This window comes from Camelus dromedarius, chromosome 6 (genome assembly GCF_036321535.1).
Source record: "Camelus dromedarius isolate mCamDro1 chromosome 6, mCamDro1.pat, whole genome shotgun sequence".
Lineage (NCBI taxonomy): Eukaryota > Metazoa > Chordata > Mammalia > Artiodactyla > Camelidae > Camelus > Camelus dromedarius.
In genome coordinates this window covers 19380375-19400639 of record NC_087441.1, presented here as the reverse complement: position 1 = coordinate 19400639, position 20265 = coordinate 19380375, and the positions used below count along the sequence as shown (strand labels likewise).

Sequence of the window (20265 nt, the reverse complement as noted above, 5' to 3'; positions counted from 1 at the left end):
CTTCATTCTTAGGGAAACTCTGAATAGACTTCCTAATTTTCAGCTAGACTTTCAACTTCAGTTTGTTTGAAGGCAAATACAGGAAGCAAATTTATTCATTTAAATTGGACCTCAAATTAGCCTACCTACAAAAACAGGCTCACACCGCCAACCCCATGCCCTCATCTCCCCCCAAGAAAAACCTGGAAGAATATACTAAAATAATAGTAGTGGTGACCTTAACAGTGATTTTACTTTTAAGCATTTCTGTGTATTTTTAAATATCTATAGTGAACGTATCAGTTTTATTACAAGAGCATTGAAAATAAGTATTAAGCCAAATTTATTATATGCCTGTGACCTATATTAGTCTGCTAGGGCTGCCATGATAAATACCACAGACTGGGTGCCTTAAACAACAGTAGTTTATTTCTTCTCAGGTTTGGAAGCCGAAAGCCCCAGGTGGTGGCAGGTCTGGGTTCCCTTGAGGCCTCCCGCCTTGACCTGCAGGTGGCCGACTTCCCACTGGGTCCTCACGTGATCTTTCCTCTGTGCGCTCACGTTCCTGCTCCTCTTCTTATAAGGACACCAGTTATACTGGACTAAGATCCCACCTTTATAACTTCAGTTAAGCTTAGTAACTTCTTTAAAATCTCTAAATACAGTCACATTGAGGGGTTAGGGCTTCAACATGTGAATTTGGCAGAAGACACGATCCAGTCCTTAACACCACCAATTCCTAGCTACCCTAAAATAAAAACCCCCACCTCTGAATCACACATGGAAATAAATGCAATGTGAAGAGACATCAATAGCAAAGTGCACTGAAGAGTGAAAACAGTGATGTGGGTGATTTAGGAAACTCTTGTTCAATCTCACATTTGATTTCTCATGTGCTACAACTATAGACACCTGATATTTTCAGTCTTAGATATTACAGCAGCATAAAGCCCTCTGCTGCACATTAGGCCACATGAGTTAGTTCTAGAGCCCAGCCCCATTTACAGGGCATCTGATGAACAGTTAGGTGAGGCAGTTCAACCATAATGCCGTTTTGCTTGGAAAAAGTCCAGTTAAGTAGCTGTCCATGTCCCAGCAGTTTAACCTGAAATTAAAAACATACATACAGATGTCTCCAAATATATCTCTGACTTACTCACTTTATTGGGAAGGAGAGGTTGATATTTCTTAAAAAGCAATATAGGCAAGCGATGTATTTTTTACTTTTTTTTAGTAGGTCACAAGCTGTTTCAATTCTTGATCCAAATGAGTACATACATCTGTCTTGCTCCTATATTACTTTCAAAAGTGTGCAGAAGTTGAGGAAGATTTGTGAAGATTGAATAGTGTCAGAGTGGGGAAGGTGAGTCTAGAACCAGACCGCCCACTGAGCCCAAAGAGCTCAGCTCTTACACACAATGTTTGGAGAAAGGCTCACCTTTCTCCCCAGCCCAGATGTTCCAGTAATCCCCACTAGCCAACCATGCATGAGTGAGATCTGTTACTACTGTAACTGTTTTATATCCTTAGTCTTACACAAAATGAATTTAGATTTCAACATATCTGTGGTTATTTGGAACCAGAAAACTTTGCTTATCATGTAGAATAATATGAAAACACATGAACTTTTAAATAACAGTATTAATGGCGGCCAGAGAAAACATGGATAAAATAAAAAGATAATGCCATGCCCAGGCCACTAGGCTGTAATTAACCTCAGATTTGAACTCCAGTCCTTTTCTGCCTGATCAGCCCAAGTGTTAGAAATGAAATATGGAAAGATGATGCAAGGAGAAGCGTATGGACAATTCACCTCCAAGGAAATTTTCGATTTCTTAAAAATAAGCTATAAGTATATCAAAATGAGCTCAATATCAGAGCTAATGGTAACAACTGTCGGATTAACCTTTAACTTTCTCCAGATTTTTTATGAACTTAAAATAGTAAGGCCATGACATATTTATTCATATGCGTTCTGGCATGGGATGTTGGGAAGAATCTGAGCTCCAGTTTTACGAAGAGTCATTTTGGATACATGCAGGGCAGCTTGAACAGCATAGAATGACCATGAAGAAGATACTTCATGCTGATTTGCATGGAGATAATACAGCTGTTTTATAATTTTAGTTTTCTGGGAAATGAAAGAAAATTTTCAAAGGTTTTTGCCAAACATTGCCATTGATAAAGCTAATTTTAAAATTACTCTTATGAGGTATAAGAGGAGCACATAAAAGGCTCACCTTGAAGTTAAAAATTATATTATGTTTCCATCAGGACAGTCTCATCAGCAATTTAAAGGAACAATAAAGAATTGTTTTCCTCTTACCTCTGTTGCCCCCAGAGTAGCTCTGGGCTGACCCAGAAGCAGCTGTCCTGACGTGGGCCATGTGAGAAACATGGCATAGACCAATTTGCTTTTAGGTTTGAATGTGTACCTGGTTAAAAAGGGGAAAAGCATAGTAATGTTTCTCATTATTTATGAGTCAGGTCTAGAATTATTTTACCGAGATACTTCCATTTAGCAAATATTTACCAATGTTTTCATTAGTAGAGGGAAAGAATAATAGCCTTATGGTAGTCTAAAAAGCACCCAGAAGGGTTCTGATCCCAATTCCAGTGTGGTGGGGGTGGGAAGTTCCCCACACCACCAAGCAATTCTCAGACACCAGCTGTGTGTCCTACAACTCTGTCTACCCAGAGATAGTGTCAGGTTCAACAGGATAGGGTTTAGTCCTACAAGACTGCCCTCCAGCCTCAAATTCAGATAGCAGTCACAAGTCCAGATCATCACTTGGGCTTCTGACCCACAGGGTATAGACTGGAGGTTCCCATGACTCCCTCCTTGGGTTCAGTTAATTTGCTAGAGCAGCTCACAGAGTTCATAGAAACATTTTACTTTCTAGATTATAGGTCTATTATAAAAGTATGTAACTCAGGAACAGCCAGACGGAGAGATGCACAGGGCAAGGTATGTGGGAAATGGCACAGAACTTCCACGCCATCTCCAGGTACCCCTCTCTCCCGGCACCTCCACCAATCCAGCTCTCCGAACCCCATCCTTTGTGGTTTTTATGCAGCTTCATTGCATAGTTAAGATTGATTAAATCATTGGCAATTGATGGCTGATTCAACCTCCAGCCTTTCACGCCCCCCTGGAGGCTGTGGGTGGGACTGAAAGTTCCAACCCTATAATCACATGGTTGGGTCTCCTGGCCACCAGCCCGCCATCCTTTGGTAGGGTCAAAAATCACTTCAGTGACATAACAAAAGACACCTTTATGGCTCTCATCACTCAAGAAATTTCAAGAGTTTCAGGAGCTCTGTGCCAGAAACAAAGACCAAATATATATTTCTTATTATAAATCCCAATTATCACATGACCTCCCTCCCCGACTTCCCCAATACTAAAAGGAAGTTTTTGGAACATAGATTTTTCTAGTACTACTCTTCTTCATCAGGCTGTTCTCATAGAGCTAGAAACAGGTGGGGAGTGTAAGCAAAGAGGGTAAGATGCAAGAATAGATGGCTTTCCACCTGCTGATTACTTCATATTCCTTCATTCAGTAGGTATTTTGTGTCAACGTTGGGCCAAGCACTGGTGTTAAGGATACAATCAAAAACAAAACACACTTAGTTCTTGTTCTTGTGGTGCCTAGATTAGAGTGAGGAAGACATTAAATAATCATACAAATAATATAAAAGTGTGAACTTTGATAAGCACTATGAAAAAAAAAAGGAAATTGGAAGATTATAACAAAGGGATCTTTTTAGGTTAGACCATCAGCAAAAAGCCTGTCCAAGAAAATGACATTTAATCAGAGGCTTAAAGGATGAATGAGAAAAAAAGAAAAGGTTAGAAGAGTAAGGTCTAGACAAAGAAAACAGAATTCACTGATTTTTTTCACTCAAATATTCAACAAACATTTATTGACATCTTAAAGTGCTAATCACTGTTTCAGAGCTGGACGCATAGCATTGAACACAGTCCCTGTCCTCGTGGAGCTTATGTTGTAGTGGAAAATATTAGAAGGAGCAAAAAATTACGTCAGGTAACGATTAAGTGCCATGGAGGAAACTTAAGCCCCATAAGAAGGATAGAGCATGCTAGTGTAAAAAATTAATACACAGAAGCCGCAATTAAAATAGTCAGGAGACCAACAGGGGAACTCCTACGCCCTGCAACAGTAGCAGAGCCCAACAGGAAGAAGAAAGACTCCTCTTCTTTGCTGGCAACAACTCAACCAAAGAAAAGCCAGCTGTGGACCCTGTGTTTACCATCACCCTCCCACTTCCCTCTCCTCAATGGAAGAGCTCTCCCTCCCTGGCGGTGCAGGCGCCTGCACGGCTCTCACCAAGTTTGCAGACCCCTATTACAATTCTTTGCTGATCTCGAATAAAACCATTTTTTTTTTGCTGGAGAAATAACTGACAGTCTATTTAGGTCAACACTAGGTTAGAAAAAAGGGACCTGGGTGTTATTTTAAATAGAACAGTCAGGGAAGACCTCTCTGAGAAGGTGGCTGTAGGGTCAGGCAGAGCCTTGTGAGTATCTGGAGGAAGAGGGACTGTGAGCACAGAAGTCCCTGCAGAGAGCTTGCACAGCACAGAATGAGCTGCTTTAGAGCCAAATGTTAAAATTAGGACCTAAGTTTCAGATATAACAGGTTTAGGATGCTTATACTTCCAAGTGGAGATGTTGACTAGGAAGTTCAAGAAAGAGGTTTGCCCTGGAGCAGTGAACAGTATGGCCTTTAAAGCCATGGAAATGGATGCGGTCACCCGGGGAATGAAGGTAGATACAGACATCCAAGGGCTGAGACTCAGGGGACTTCAAGGTCTAGTCGGGAATTGAGGTGGAACCAGCAAAGGAAACTAAGAAGGAGTGTGAAGTGAAGAGGGAGAGAGACAGCTGTCACCTGAGGCAAATGCTGCCAATAAGCTCAGATGATAGGGACTGAGGACTGACCCTGGACTGGGGGTGGGGAGATTACGGTGGGCCTGGGTAACAGTGATGGTGAGGAGTCTGGGGGTAGAAGCCTGACTAGAGTGAGTTTAAGAGAAAAGTTGGAGCAAGAAATTGGAGATAGCAAGTAAAAACCATTTTTCAAGATGTCTTACTATAAAGGAAAGTAGAGAAATGGGAAAGTAGCTGGAAATCTAAGTAGGGTTGAAAGAGTGCTTTAAGATGAAAAAAAGAAAAGGTTTGTATGCTGATAGGAAAGGATCTAAAAAAGAGGGAAAACTGAAGATAAGGAGCAAATGGGGAGAACTAGTAAAACAATACCCTTGAGTGGATAACCTGGGATGGGATCCAGGATACGGGGCTTGGCCTAAAAGCCAAAAGTGAGACCATTTGACATGTGTGTGAGTGTGTGTGAGTCTGTGTGTGTGTGTGTGTGTGTGTGTCTAGTCATGTTTAGCTGCCCAGGGGCAGGCATGGAATAAGTAGAGCTGAGTTTAATCAAAGTTCAGTTGTATTGAGTGTGACAGAAAGAAAGTTAAGGAGTTGAGGGTGGATGCCATAGAGTGATGGGCCACCTGGGAAAGGAAGAAGAAAAGACATGAGAGGACAGAGACATGTGGAACAGAGAAAAAGTGACAGAATCCAAGATGGTAGATCCCTTTGGGAGCCAAAGTGCTATGTGGAGTAAGCTGAAATACAAGAAGTGGGAGTTAGACAGTAGAACAGTTCAGACTGAGATCATGGAAGGAGCACAATTATTGGTAATGCAAGGTCCAAGGTACGACCAAGAGAAGGGCTACAAATGTAGGGGGACAGGATCCCTAGAAGGGAGGAGGCACAGGAACCAAGGAGCCAGCAAATTAGAAGAGCTCTGAATATAGACATTACAATCACTAAGAATTATGTGAGGAGTAGTTCTGGGGACAGTGACAGTGAGCCAGGGCTAAAATCTCAAAGGATTTTTAAGGATGGACCTGGGAGTCTTAAGATAACTGCAGCAGGAAGGGGCAGCACACGCCAGGAACCAGGGGAGAGAGCTCCCCTGGTGGGGAGGGGCGAGCGGCAGCCTGGGGCTGGGGCAGTGCAGCCAGAGTTCAGCTTCACACGCCTTGGTAAATAGTTTGGCTTTTTATCTTTACTTATTAAAAGAAAACTTAATGGAATAATGGTTAATAATTGTGAAGTCCCAGATCAGACACCCTCATAGTCAAACATAAGCACAGCAGCAAATTTTGGCTTTAACCAAATTTAAACTAGCCTCTGTAAAATGAAAGATTGGTTCTGAGTTCTCATTATAGCTCCTCCTAACATTCTAAAATTCTACTCTTAGTTGCTTCTGTCTAAACTGCCTTGCTTTTCTTCAAAGAATTGATAATTTGTCTAAGGACATAAGTTCAAAGAAGATTATTTAATCTAACTTTTTGATTTATGCTTGATCAGGGTGTATTCACTTTGGTGGCAATACAAGGTGAATTTTTAGAGGTTCGCTAATACTTTTCTTATTTATATATGTTAAAATCCCACATCAGAAACCACCATATGTGCAGAGTCTGACTCCCAATACTCACTGCCCCACAGAACCTTCCAAAGCTCAGACGGAACCCATGGCAAGGCTTTTACAGAAAACACTAGTTAAAAGAAAAGTTAGCCAGTTAAGATAATTAATTTTAAAGAAACTTCAGGTTTAGATTTATTAGAATAATAGAAACAAGCTACGAGATTTTTAATCAATTTAAATAATGCTGTTATTTGGGCTGATTTTTAATATTTTTTCTGCCCTTCATCACCTCTTGCTAACTTGATGTGATGTAACATCTGCAAAAGTTGGAATTTACTTAACTGACTAAACCAGGTCTCCTTCAGATTAACCAGTCGGCATTTTCCATTTTTCTGAATGGCTTACAATTTTTGTCAGAGCTGAATATTTTCCTTCAAATTTGTCCACCATTAGGAGGAATCTAGAGCTGATTTAAGCTCAATTTGATAAATAATAAGTGTTTAAGAATATGCTTATTTCTTCTAGAGTAAATAAAGTGTTTCGTGTAAGTAGGCATTCATCCAGTTTCCTTTTTTATTCTACTTTTCTATTCATCTCTGAGAAATGTTAAATGTCTTCCTCTATCTAACAGTACTTACCACACATCTTGGGTGGCAGTGTCATTCTGGGATCTCCAAGTTTGAGTTTTATAGATGGCTTTTCCATTGACTTTTAGCCAGGTCCCCATTTGCCTTAGTCGCTCCTCGAAAATTGGAGAAATGGTGCCATCGTGTGTGGGCCCAATATTCATCAAAAGATTTCCTCCACATGAAACTGTTTCTACAAGTTGCTTTAAAAAAAAGTTAAGAATAAATATATAGTTCTTAGAGGAAGAAAACTACTCCATCACGGATGTGTTAACCTATTGTATTTATGGACTTAGACATACATATATAATCACTATTTAGGAGAACATAGAGAAAAGAATTATATTCTGTGTTTATAGGTCATTGAGCTATACAATTAAAAAAATAATTCTCACATACTAGTAAGAATATTACTATAGTAGTGACGAGACATTTTACTGTACCTTCACCAAATCTTCAATCGTAAGGTAGTCAGAGATCCCAGCATCCCTCCTGTAGCCCCAGGAAAACTTGTCTATCGTCATGCAGTTCTCCCACTTGTGCGGCAAAAGGTGTCCTGGGTTATAACGATCACTGCAGGTATAGTAGCCACCATGCTTACAGATGCTGCCAGCTCCCCAACGGTCATTGGTGACCACTGTGTCCCGAACTGGGCTGAAATGAAATGGATGATTTTTCTGAGGCAAAAGGTAAAAATTTTTTTAAGACAAAACCAAACGCCACTGAAAAGAGGTCTGACTGAAATTCACTCCTGAAAAATAACCACAGTGGAATATAACACAAAGCCCACGACTGCAAAGTCAAACAGACCTGAAGAGATTGTAGCCCTGGCTCTGTCACTTTCTAAGCTCCCAGCCCTAGAGCAAGTTACCTAACTCCTCTCAATAATCAATTTCCTCATCTGTTATCACAGCAGAACTAATTTATGGAAAACACCTAGCCCAGTGCCCAACACACGTAACACTTACAGGAGTATTATGCTATTATCTGTAGGTTCCCCACCCCTCTTGCCGTGAGTGATAGGCAAGACTGAGTGTCACTCAAGACATTCTTCTCACCTATGACTGAATAATCTTATACATATATTCTAGCCTTTCTCTTTCTCTTAAAATTGTGCCTATATTGAAAAATCTCAGGGAGGAGGGTATAGCTCAAGTGGTAGAGCACATGCTAAGCATACACAAGGTCCTGGGTTCAATCCCCAGTACCTCCTTCAAAAATAAATAAATAAGTAAACTAATTACCTCCCCCCACCCAAATAATTAATTAATTAATTAAAAAAAGAAAAATCTCAGGAAATTCGACTGTTGTCATCATGGAATTCACTGTGGCATGAAACATCCCCACGACATTATTCATTGTAGCAGGTGGAACTTCCTGCACTTCTTCACATTGAGGGGACAGTTTGGGTTCACAAAATGAAGAAGAGGGCTACCAATATTTTCTTTTGGAAGGAGTACCTAGAGAAACTGCAGTTAAATATCAAGAGCTCTTCAAAGGGTTTGCCTGTGCAAACCCTTTGTGGGCCCAGAGAACACGAGCAGGACACTCCCTAACTTCACAGCCCAATACCACATACTTTCTGGTTAGAAACATAAGTGTGGTCCACATAGTGTGAGCCTTATAGAAGAGCTAAGTCAGAACTCCTTGTTCTAATGGGGCAGCTTGGATGGTGCTAGAAAGCAAGAGGAAAGAACAGGAAGAGACTGTCAATGAAGGAAAAGAGGAGACAGAGAAAGATGACATTGTCTGAGAAGCAAAGATTACCAAAGGTAAGAGGATAAAAAGAAGCAATTAGAGGAACTGAAAAGCACATAATGAGAAAGGGATGATGAATAAACAGCGTTGTCCCCAGAATAGGAGATGAAAATGAGGACCCACAAAATGAATATCCTCAAAGTCCTTGATTCTGTAATCTTTAGTCTGATTTTAAAAACCAGACTCCTGATTTGTATTAGACTCCTGATTTGTAACTCTTGATTATTTTGAGTAAATACTGATATGTCTGATAAGCATTCTTTACAGTGATTTCCTCCCCCGTACCACAAATGAGCCTGAAAAATATTTTGAGAAGCAAGGAAATTAAACTGTTAAACATGTGTTAGGAATGCTTAAGGTCACGACAGCAATCCAATCAAGAGCACACACCTTTCATTATACAACCAGGCCAAGAAGCCTGTGCTGTTCCAGTAGGTGTCTGGGGCCCCGCCATCGCCATCCGACCACAGGACCTCAGGCTGATACTTGTTCACTAACTTGTAGAGCTCAGGCAGCATCTTAGACACTGGAAATAGTCGTTTCTGGAATGAGCTGACTTCATCCTCAAGGAACAGTGGATGAAACCATTCAAAAAGGGAATAGTATAGCCCGAAACGCAGGCCTGTCCTGTTCCTAACAGCTACTTCAAGTTCCTTGACAATGTCCCTCTTCGGCCCCTCGTCCACAGCATTCCAGTTCCACGCATACTCTGAGCCCCACAAGGTGAAGCCTGAAACGTTAATATTAAAAAACCTGTTAAGTACATCAATTCAGTTTTAGTAAATTTCCTCCTGTGCAAACACCAAAACAAATTATGCAGGCACTACACATGATATAAAAATCACTGTTTCTACAAATTGCTTTATGGCAATTTTTTTCATAGTGTATATTTTGCTTTCATACAAGAAACAAATGAGAATTTAGACAAAGTAGAACCGAGATTTTTAACAGTAATTCTCAGAGTACCCTATGAGGTTTGTATAGTCTGACATATCTCCTGCATTCTCTCTCTTAAACTGTAAGTTCCTTGAGGGACAGCATCATGTCTGCAGTGTTCCCTGCTGTATACCAACGGCCAGCACAGGGTCTAGCACAAAATCAACAATCAACATGAGCAGACCACAGCTAAGGTGGGAACATCTTCCACATCTACCACGCTAAACAAGGACTACTACCACTTAAGTGAAGATCCTGCAATACATTCCTACAAGATTCTTGTCTTCTAAATCAAAGATTAAAGTGCTTTAGGATTTATTTTATTTTATTATAGTATGATTCTTAGAACACTGGTGATCCGCGTGTAGTAGTAAATCTCCCTTAGCCTCATGATTCATTTAACCAAGGTGGGGGTGGTGTACTATTCCCCCAGTAGTCTTGTACTTTGAAATGTACCCACCATTTGTATTCTCATCCTACTCTAAAATCATAAACTTGAATGTTGTTCTTTAAATAACCTAAAAGTGAATTACCTACCAACTAAATGGGTAAGAAAAATGTCTGCCTTTACGTAAGCACTTAGAAATAATTCATATTTTAAAAGGAATTTGCTTTTATTTCCATTACTTTATGAGACAGATCCAAAACAATACTGCTGCAATTTATGTCAAAGAGTGTTCTGAGTATGTTTTCCTATAGGAGTTTTATGGTACACGGTCTTACATTTAGTTCTTTAATCCACTTTGAGTTTATTTTTGTGTATGATGTTAGAGAATGTTCTAATTTCATTCTTTTACATGTAGCTATCCAGTTTTCCCAGCACCACTTATTGAAGGTATTATCTTTTCTCCATTGTATATTCTTGCCTCCTCTGCCATAGGTTAACTGACCATAAGTGAGTGGGTTTATTTCTGGGCTCTCTATCCTGTTCCATTGATCTAAGTATCTGTTTTTGTGCCAGCATCATACTGCTTTGGTTACTGTAGATTTGTAGTATATTCTGCAGTCAAGGAGTGTGATTCCTCCAGCTTCAGTCTTCTTTCTCAAGATTGTTTTGGCTATTCAAGGTCTTTCATGTTTCCATACAAATTTTTAAAATTTTTGTTTCAGTTCTGTGAAAAATGCCATTGGTAACTTGACAAGAGATTGCACTGAATCTGTAGATTGCCTTGGGTAGTATGGTCGTTTTAACAATGTTGAGTCTTCCATTCCAAGAACACAGTATATTTTTCCATCTGTTTGTGTCGTCTTCAATTTCTTTCATCAGTGTCTTATAGTTTTCAGAGTACAGGTCTTTTGCTTCCTTAGGTAGGTTTACTCCTGGGTACTTTATTCTTTCTGATGTGATGGTAAATGAGATTTTTTTCCCTTAATTTCTTCTTTTCTGACATTTTGTTGTTAGTGAACAGAAATGCAGCAGATTTCTGTACATTCATTTTGTATCCTGCAACTTAACTGAATTCATTGATGAGCTCTAGCAGTTTTCTGGTAGCATCTTTAGGATTGTCTATGTATAGTAGCATGTCATCCGCAAACAGTGACAGTTTTACTTCTTCTTTTCCAATTTGGATTCCTTTCATTTCTTTTTCTGTTCTGATTGCTGTGGCTAGGACTTCCAAAACTGTGTTGAATAAGAATGGTGAGAGCGGGCATCCTTGTCTTGTTCCTGATCTTACAGGAAATGCTTTCAGCTTTTCAGCATTGAATATAATGTTTGCTGTGGAAATGGGACCTAATTAAACTTAAAAGCATTTGCACAGCAAAGGAAACCATAAACAAATGAAAAGACAACTTATAGAATGGGAGAAAATATTTGCAAACAATGCAACTGAGAAGGGATTAATTTCCAAAATATACAAACAGTTCATACAGATTAATATAAAAAAATAAATAAAAATAAAACCAAAAAACACCAAACAGCCCAATCAACAAATGGGCAGAAGATCTAAATAGATATTTCTCTAGAGAAGACATATGGCCAACAGGCACATGAAAAGATGCTCAATATCACTAATTATCAGAGAAATGCAAATCAAAACTACAATGAGGTATCGCCTCACACCAGTCAGAATGGTCATCATTAAAAAGTCCACAAACAATAAATGCTGGAGAGGGTGTGGAGAAAAAGGAACCTTCCTACACTGTTGGTGGGAATGTAAATTGGTACAGCCACTATGGAGAACAGTATGGAGGTTCCGTAAAAAACTAAAAGTAGAGTTACCATATGATCCAGCAATCCCACTCCTGGTCATATATCTGGAGAAAACCCTAAGTCAAAAAGATACACACACCCCATTGTACATAACACCACTATTTACAATAGCCAAGACATTGAAGCAACCTAATTGAATCAACAGATTAACAGATAAAGATGTGGTGTATATATATACATATATACATATATATATACACACACACACAATGGAATACTAGTTAGCTATAAACAAAAGAATGAAATAATATCATTTGCAGCAACATGGATGGACAAAGAGATAATCACATTAAGTGACGTGAGACACAAATATGATTTCACTTACTGTGGAATCTCTGAAAAAAATGATACAAATGAACTTGTTTACAAACCAGAAATAGACTCACAGACATAGTAAACAAACACGGTTACCAAAGGGGAGAAGGGGGGAGGGATAAATTAGGAGTTTAGGATTAACATGCACACACTACTATATATAAAATAGATAAACAACAGGACCTACTGTATAGTACAGGGAACTATATTCAATATCTTATAATAACCTATAATGAAAAAGAATCTGAAAAGTTATATATATGTATATATAACTTTTATATACACACACATATATATTAACTGTATATACACACATATATATACACATAAAACTGAATCGCTTTGTTACACACCCTAACACAACATTGCAAATCAACTATACTTCAGTAAAAATAAATAATAAAATAAAATGAATTTGCACTTAGATTGCTGGTTGTTCTACATAAAAACCATAGATGCAATAAATAAACAATACAAGTCTCAAAATTTTTAGTTAGTGCCTAAGAACATAAGTACATTGTTACTGCCCCACTGAAATCTAAAAGAATCTTTGAGAACAGACATACATGAGGTGCCTTCAGTGAAACAGTTTATTCTTGTAAATTAGGACATGATTAAGATGGATATACTATTGAGATTCATTTTTAAGAAGCTTTTAAAACAGCTCACACTGGTTTCAAAGATATTTGTAGTAAGCTTCAAAGCAGTATTGATATTTAAAGTCTTATTCAAAATGTTTCAACTTGACAGAACCTAATGCCTGGTGGTGCTAAAACCACACGGGTATTCGATTCAGTAGCACCACTAGAAGCTCACACAGTGGTCTTCCTGGCTAACTGGGCTCAGTGGGGTCTCTTCCATAAGCATGAAAACATCTGACAACATGGGTCCTAGAAAGTTTATAAATGTAGGCTACATCATCTGTCCTCACAGTGTGATTAAGAGTTGTTTTGTTTTGTTTTTAAATAAGCTCACTATGTAATACTTTGTGCCCTGCAGCTTGGAGACGTTCCTAGACATCAGGAAATCAACATGTTCACAAGGAAATATGCTTCATAAATATCCATCTCAGCCTGAAAAACATCTATAGCAGAAAATCATTAAGCCACCAGAATGAGGCCAAAGGGAAAAATGAGGCCAAAGGGAAAAGACAATTTCTTATTTGGAGTTTTGGTTCTCCCTCTTAATCCCCTCCCCACTTCTGGAGAAAACAATGAGGCAAAATTTTTTATACCAAGGCAATATGGTTATGCAAAGGAAATGGTGTAATTGACATGCTGTTTGAACAATAACAATTTGCTGATGCTTCCTTGATCTTGTAGATACAGGAATGGTAATGGGTGGAATCTATCCTATTAATGTAAGATCACTATGATGGTTAATTTTATGTGTCAACTTCACTGGGCCACTGGGTGCCCAGATATTTGGTTAAACAATCTTCAGGGTGTGTTCCTGAAGGTGTTTCTAGATGAAATTAACATTGGAATAGGTAGACTGCATAAAGCAGATTGCTCTTCCCAATGTGAGTGGACCTCATCCAATCCACTGAAGGGCTGAATAGAATAAAAGGCTGATTAAGAGAGAATTTTTTCTCTCTGCACATCTTTGAGGTGAGACATCAATCTTCTCCTGCCTTTGGACTCAGACTTGAACAAGAACCTAAATCATTCAGTCTCCTGGTTCTCAGGCCTTCGGACTCAGACTAGAACTAAACCTTTGGCTCTCTTGGGTCTGAAATTCTCAGCCTCCATTATGTAGAGGCCAATTTCTTATAACAAATCTCTTTCTACATATTATACTTCCTATTAGTTCTGTCTCTCTGGAGAAACCTAATACAACCACTGTGTTTCCTTTAGATATTCTTCCACCATCTCTGATATTTCTGAGCACCATTACAGTTCTAAAATCCTGTTCCTTCCAGGTGACCCATGTTATTTTCATTGGTAGCAAGCTGTAGCAAATTGGAGGCATTGGGCCATGTAAGAGTTAACCAAAAGCACAACCATGTGTGTAGGTCATGATGCAAGAATACAGCGGAATAACCCCCATGGTGCCTTCTCAGAATACATTACAGAGGTGGAATGAGAGGAAAGAGTGCAATTCCAAGTGGAAACTGACCTACAACCCACATCCCACTTCAAATAGCTTTAATCAAATCTTGGATTATTTGGAAATTGTTAAATATGCATATAACAAAATGTGACCCGTTTTCATTTTTTCTCTGTTTTGTGGAGGGTATGATCTTTCTGCATACTTGATGCTTCTTAATTGGGTGGAACATGTGTGTGGTCTCTTAAATTATAAGCAAAATATCAGTAGCCACTTATGGTTGCTCCTAAGAGAAAATTCTGATTTCACGTGGATGACCTTGCTTTAGTTTCTTCTTCCAAAAGAACTACATTTACAATTCACAACCACTGTCAATGTTTGCAAATGCTGTACTTACCTTCATGATGTTTGGAAGTTAAGACAACATATTTGGCACCAGAAGCCTGTAAAATATCAGCCCACTGGTTCGCATCAAAAAATTTTGCTGTAAATAGTGGTCCAAAATCTTCATATATGAAATCAGGAGGGTAATTATTTTTCATAAATTCCACGTACTTTGGTATCTTTTTCTCTCGCAAATACCACCTAAGAGGAAGGAAACAGCACATAAATAGCATATTTAAAGTATAATAGCATTTAAAGTATAGTCATCCCTTGGTATCCATGGGAGAAATGGTTCTGATACCAAGGAGGACCCTGTAGGGTCTTCCCTGGAACAAATCTTTCCATGTTCCCCACTTCTTGTTCGAAGTTTATAGGCTTCATTCAGCCTCCTTGACCTTCCCTGAGTTCCAAAGGGCAGATTCAAACAGTTGCTAATCAGAGAAGAAAGGAAATGCAGAAACAAGGGAGGAACAATCAAGAAACACTAGTGCAGCCCTGGGGCAGGGTCCTGGTTAGCAAGGCTGTTGCCCCAGGACCATACCCCCACCCTCCCTTGAAAATAAACCAATTACTCTTATCTAAGTCTCTGGAGGCAGCTGCAAAGAGAAGATACAAGAACTGGTTAGAACCAGTGAAGCCCAAGATGGTGGAGGATTTGACTTCCAGTGGACCTTGAGTCTCATTATACCATCATTGTAATTCATTTGCATGCTAAGTGACACGCCAGTGCCATGACAGTTGACAACTGCCATGACAATAACCAGAAAAGCCCACGTACAAAGACAGAAAAGAAAGATGATTGGTTCCAGCTGGCCGAAGCCTCCCATAAAAGTCCACATGGCCCAAGCCACAGCTGGAGCTGTCTTCACTGGCCATCTTGGCTGATGGCTCCCCGCTTGAGTGCCTTTTCCTCACTGGAGCATCTTTCTTTCCTTCTTCTCTTCTGAGCAATAAAGCGGCTGTTCACTTTGTCCCTCTGCCTCTGCTGTATGAATTCTTTCACAGCCGGTGGCAAGGACCCACACTTTGGTGGGCTTCCTAATTTAGAGGCCCCTCTTTCCACTAACAGTTCTAGGAGCCCTAGGAGATACCAAAATCTGTGGATGCTCAATTCCCTTATATTAAATGGCATTCCACAGTCAACCCTCCATATTCACAGTCTTGGCATATGTGGATTTAACCAACCATGGATAGAAATTTCCATCTGAAGTTGGTTGAATCCAGGGATGTGAAACCCACAAATACAGACAGCCAATTGTATATTATTGAAAAAATATCCACATAAAAGTGGGCCAAACTTATGTTGTTCAGGGTCAACTGTAACTTCCTCAGCTCCCTTTACTAAATCCCTGCACTCAGATATTACCAAGATTCTCTTCCTCACTTTCCCAATTAGTCTGACTTCACCTTAAAGAAAATTTATATAAACTTTTGTAGTTTTCCATTTTTCCTTCTATAAACTCCACTCAGCTCATCAACCAGAACATTCTAGATAACCCAACCACCCATTTGCTCTTAATTCTTCATTTTTAAATCGCAGCATGTAGTATCTTTACATAATTAGTCCTTTGTAACGTAAGGCTTCAAAAGGAAGATGAAGTGCATAAAACATAACACAAATTTATTATATTTACCAGCAGAGAACAAGTGGGGGAGGAGATAACAGTAAAATTAAGAAGATGCTGTTATTGACTATATTGACTCAGCCTTCAAAAAATTCTTGTTATGTGCATTTATTCTGAACAATGGGGCCTAAACTGCCTAAGCAAAGCTTCAGGAGGAAAACTACATCAAAAACATAATTTTTAGATAAACATTATAGATACATGTAGCAGTAATCCTATCCTCATGAAATAGATGCAAGCACCATCTCTGACTCACCTTCTACTTTTCCTTCCACCACTCCTTTCATAAGAGTATCTATGGGATGAGCAAATTCATAACGGGCACTGCTTCCTCAAAGATGATTAGGAGGTTCTTCCTGCTGAGAAGACTTCACTGAGGGACATTAATATGTCTGCCCAAAAGTCAGACACATACTTTCCCAGCTTCCATCACAGCTACCACATGGACACCCAACCCATGCTGGCCAATGGAACTTGAGGGGAAGCCAACTTGGGAGATTCTGGGAATGGTTTCCTCTCTAATAGAGAGAGATACATGTTTTTGGACAAGGTTGTGCAAAGTGATGCTTGGCCACCAACATGTGACCATGACGAGATGAGTCAACAGACTGAGAATGACAAAAAAGCCCACATCTTTGATTTCATCCATGAGCCACCTACCTCTAAATTCTTCATTATGTATAGTAACAAGCCCCTATTATTATATCTTTTATTTGGGTTTTCTATGCTTTAAAGTGAAAGTTTCCTAATTGATCTATGATGCATTTTTATCTTTTAAATTGAACTATAAAGGAGAAACTGGGACAGTCAAAGTGATAAGGGAGTTCTATTTTTTCTTAACAGAGTCTAATTTGAACCTGCATTCTCTATTATGGTCTAGAGTCACTTCTCAAATTTCATACTAATAGAGATGAGAAGAGGCACTTACAGTAAACAGTCCATCATTTATATTTGGGTTTGAATTGCCATTAAGGACAGTCAGATATACTCATCTCTACTATTGATTCCCCCGAGTCAAATTGGGATGGGGAACAGAGGTTTAGACGGGACACAAAGGGACACCTAAATAAAGAATCTTCCATTGGGTTAATGCAATTCCAGACCATCAGAAATACACTCTCTTTTGCATGAAAATTATCTTTATTGATCTAGGTCAAAACAAACAACTTTATGTTCATTTGTAGAAAATGAAAAGTTAACCACTGCAAAGAATAATATGACTCAAAACTAGCTGTTTTGGGCAGAGCACTAATTTCAGTTAACAAACATCAAATTATCTTCCAGAACCAAATGGGTATTTACCTACCCTTCACAGTTGAACAAAATGATAATTTAAAATATATTCTATTCTATCTTAATATAAGACGAAGAAAATCTGCAAATTTATTTACCTAGCTAATCTGAAACATTTCAAAAATAAACTTAAAATGCCTTACAGCACAAAACTTGCAAAGAAAGATTTATAACATCCTGAAGCAAATATGTTTGGTAATACACGTTATGGGAGGAAAGAGTCCCTTGTATACGTTCTTCAAACTTATACAAAATTTCAACGAAGTATATACAGTTCTTTTACATCAACTGGCTTAACTGAGTAAGAAAAGTTATTTTACAGAAAGTCACTCTCTTTGTAGAAAGCAGTACAATATATACAGCGTGATGTTAATACAATATATGGTTTATACCCATATTTGCCAACTAAAAATTGTCACTTGCCATCTGGTTCTATAAGAAAGAAGTCACCAGCCACTGCAGTAGTCACTGACCTTCAACACACCCAGAAGGGACAGGGTGGAGATCAGAAATGAGGCATTCTGTGTGCTCTGGGAAAAACTGGTAGAACAGCACTTCAGATTGTTGGATATTTTCAGGAGGAGATTTTATGAGCCTGGTTTCTTGCATCTTCTCATATCTAGAGGTCATTACCAGAGAAATCTGCTCCTTGTGACTAGCAGCAACCGTCATGTAAGTAGCAGCAACCCTCTGCCAAAATGTGTGCTTGACTACATGTACCCCCCTTCACCAAAATCACATGTACACGGACCTCCCCACCACCAACTATCTGAGAGGCTGTCTCCCAGGCAACAGTCCTCATTTTGCCCCAAATAAAACTTAACTCACAGTTCTCACACTGTGCATTTTTTTTCAATTGACAGTACTGTTTATTTTCTTATTTTACTTCGGAATGTATTATACATAGTACTATGTGTGTGTATGTATAAATAAATATATATAAAATAACATTTCTGTCTCAAAGAACTTAAAATACTTCAAGTATTTAATCAGGAAAGGGATGTGAGGCAGTTCAAAGTTGTAAGGTGTTACCTGCACATTTGTACATAGATCTCAAGGGAAAACCTAAAGAGCAATTTTCCTGCGTAACACTTTTCACGTAGTAGTCTATTAATAATTAGGTTGTTTTGTTTTGTTTTGTTTTTAGTGTTAACATTCTAGAACTTGAAAAAAAAATTGTTCCTTGAACCACAGGTGGTAACATTTTAACGTTAAAGAGCCTATGGATGCCCAAATGCACAGAAGTTTCTCAAATCCATGAATATATGTTAATCATCCTTCATGGCAAAACAACTGAAAACTGACAGCAGCAAAAGAGCGAAGAGACATCGCCTCCGAATCTCTAAGGACGGCAGCTGAGGCCCATGCTTCACGTATGGCCCCACACAAGTCCTTACTTTCTGCTGCTTTAGTCACTCGGTGGCTACAGAGTGATAGCCCCGACTTGGTAAGCGCAACTACCACGTAGCCGAGAAGCCAGAGCCACAATAAGCGTCCGACAACTCTTGCGGTCACTCGCAGGAAGAAGTCAGTGTCCATCCAGCTCGAACCACTTACACAATCAACTATACAGTTAACACCCGGAAATACAAACGCGGTTGAAACAGCAGGAGGTGAAACTGACGCGGGGGCACAACAAACCCGCCGAGGCGGGGTCTGGGTCTCGGCCGGAGGCGGCGAGGTGGGGGCGGGGAACCGACGCCGGGCCAGAGGAGACGCAGGGAGGCGCGCTCACCAGAACCACTCGCTCCCGAAACTGGGCACGGAATACACGCCCCAGTGTATGAAGATGCCGAACTTGGCCTTGTCGAACCAGGCGGGCAGCGGGCGGGCGTCCAGGGACTTCCAGGTGGGGTCGAAGCGCGCGGCGCCGCGGGCAGGGCCTGGCGGCAGCAGCACCAGCAGCAGCAGCGGGAGTGCGGGCCCGGCCAGCACCGGAGACCCCATGTCCCCGCGCCCGCCGCCCTTCGGTCCACTCCCGCTCGTCCTTCCGCGTCCCGGGCTGTTTATTGCTCCCCTCCCACAGTCACCTGACGCAGCTGTCGGCGTAGAAAGGCACCCGCCCCGGCTAGGATGGGAGTGGCCACCTTCTGGCTCTGGAGCGGAATGGTCCCTGGAGTCTCCTGTCTCTCACTTGCAAGACCAAGGCCACTACAACCCCAAAGCCAGCCCTGAGGCTGCGAAGCTAAGCCTCCCAGCCTATCCGCTTTGGGGAAGAAATGAGTCTAGCTCAGGGACCCATGGGAGCGCCTCTCCCCTCACGCAGTGGACCCTGCCAGAAACCACCTGAGAAGGCACGTGACAGACCAGCCTGGGTGGACGCTCAGGTGGGTCATCCAGCCCCTCCCAGGCTGGTGGCACAGAAAAACCCAGATCATTCTCAGCCTCTGCATTTCACATCCCCTCCCCAATCCCCAAGGTCCTGGGTGTGTTTAGAACTGTGGCTGTCAACCTTGAGTCTGTATCGGGTGAAATTCCAATCGTTTACAGTTCAGGTTGGGGCCCCAGAATTTGCATTTCTAACCAAGTTCTAGGTGATGCTGACCTTTGCTGATCTGGGCACCAGGCTTGGAGAACCGATGCATTAGAAAACAAGGTCTAAGACAGGTGAAACCAGTGAAATGAAT

General features: G+C 40.3%; 2 protein-coding genes across 2 annotated transcripts in view; one reads left to right on the top strand and one right to left on the bottom strand.

Moving 5' to 3' along the window:
• Positions 1-13915, top strand: part of PEX3 (peroxisomal biogenesis factor 3) — a 43071-nt gene extending 29156 nt beyond the window's left edge. Inside the window, exon 14 of the transcript XR_010381226.1 lies at positions 13287-13915. The gene's annotated coding sequence lies outside the window, so the exon portion shown is untranslated. The remainder of the gene's footprint in view (positions 1-13286) is intronic.
• Positions 387-19661, bottom strand: FUCA2 (alpha-L-fucosidase 2). Its single transcript, XM_010983709.3, has 7 exons — positions 19374-19661; positions 14734-14921; positions 9215-9554; positions 7510-7720; positions 7079-7269; positions 2306-2414; positions 387-1084 (listed from the first exon to the last, which is right to left on the bottom strand). The coding sequence occupies exons 1-7, from the start codon at positions 19583-19585 to the stop codon at positions 944-946; spliced, it is 1392 nt and encodes a 463-aa protein (XP_010982011.1). The 5' UTR covers positions 19586-19661; the 3' UTR covers positions 387-943.
• Positions 19662-20265: the final 604 nt, after the last annotated feature.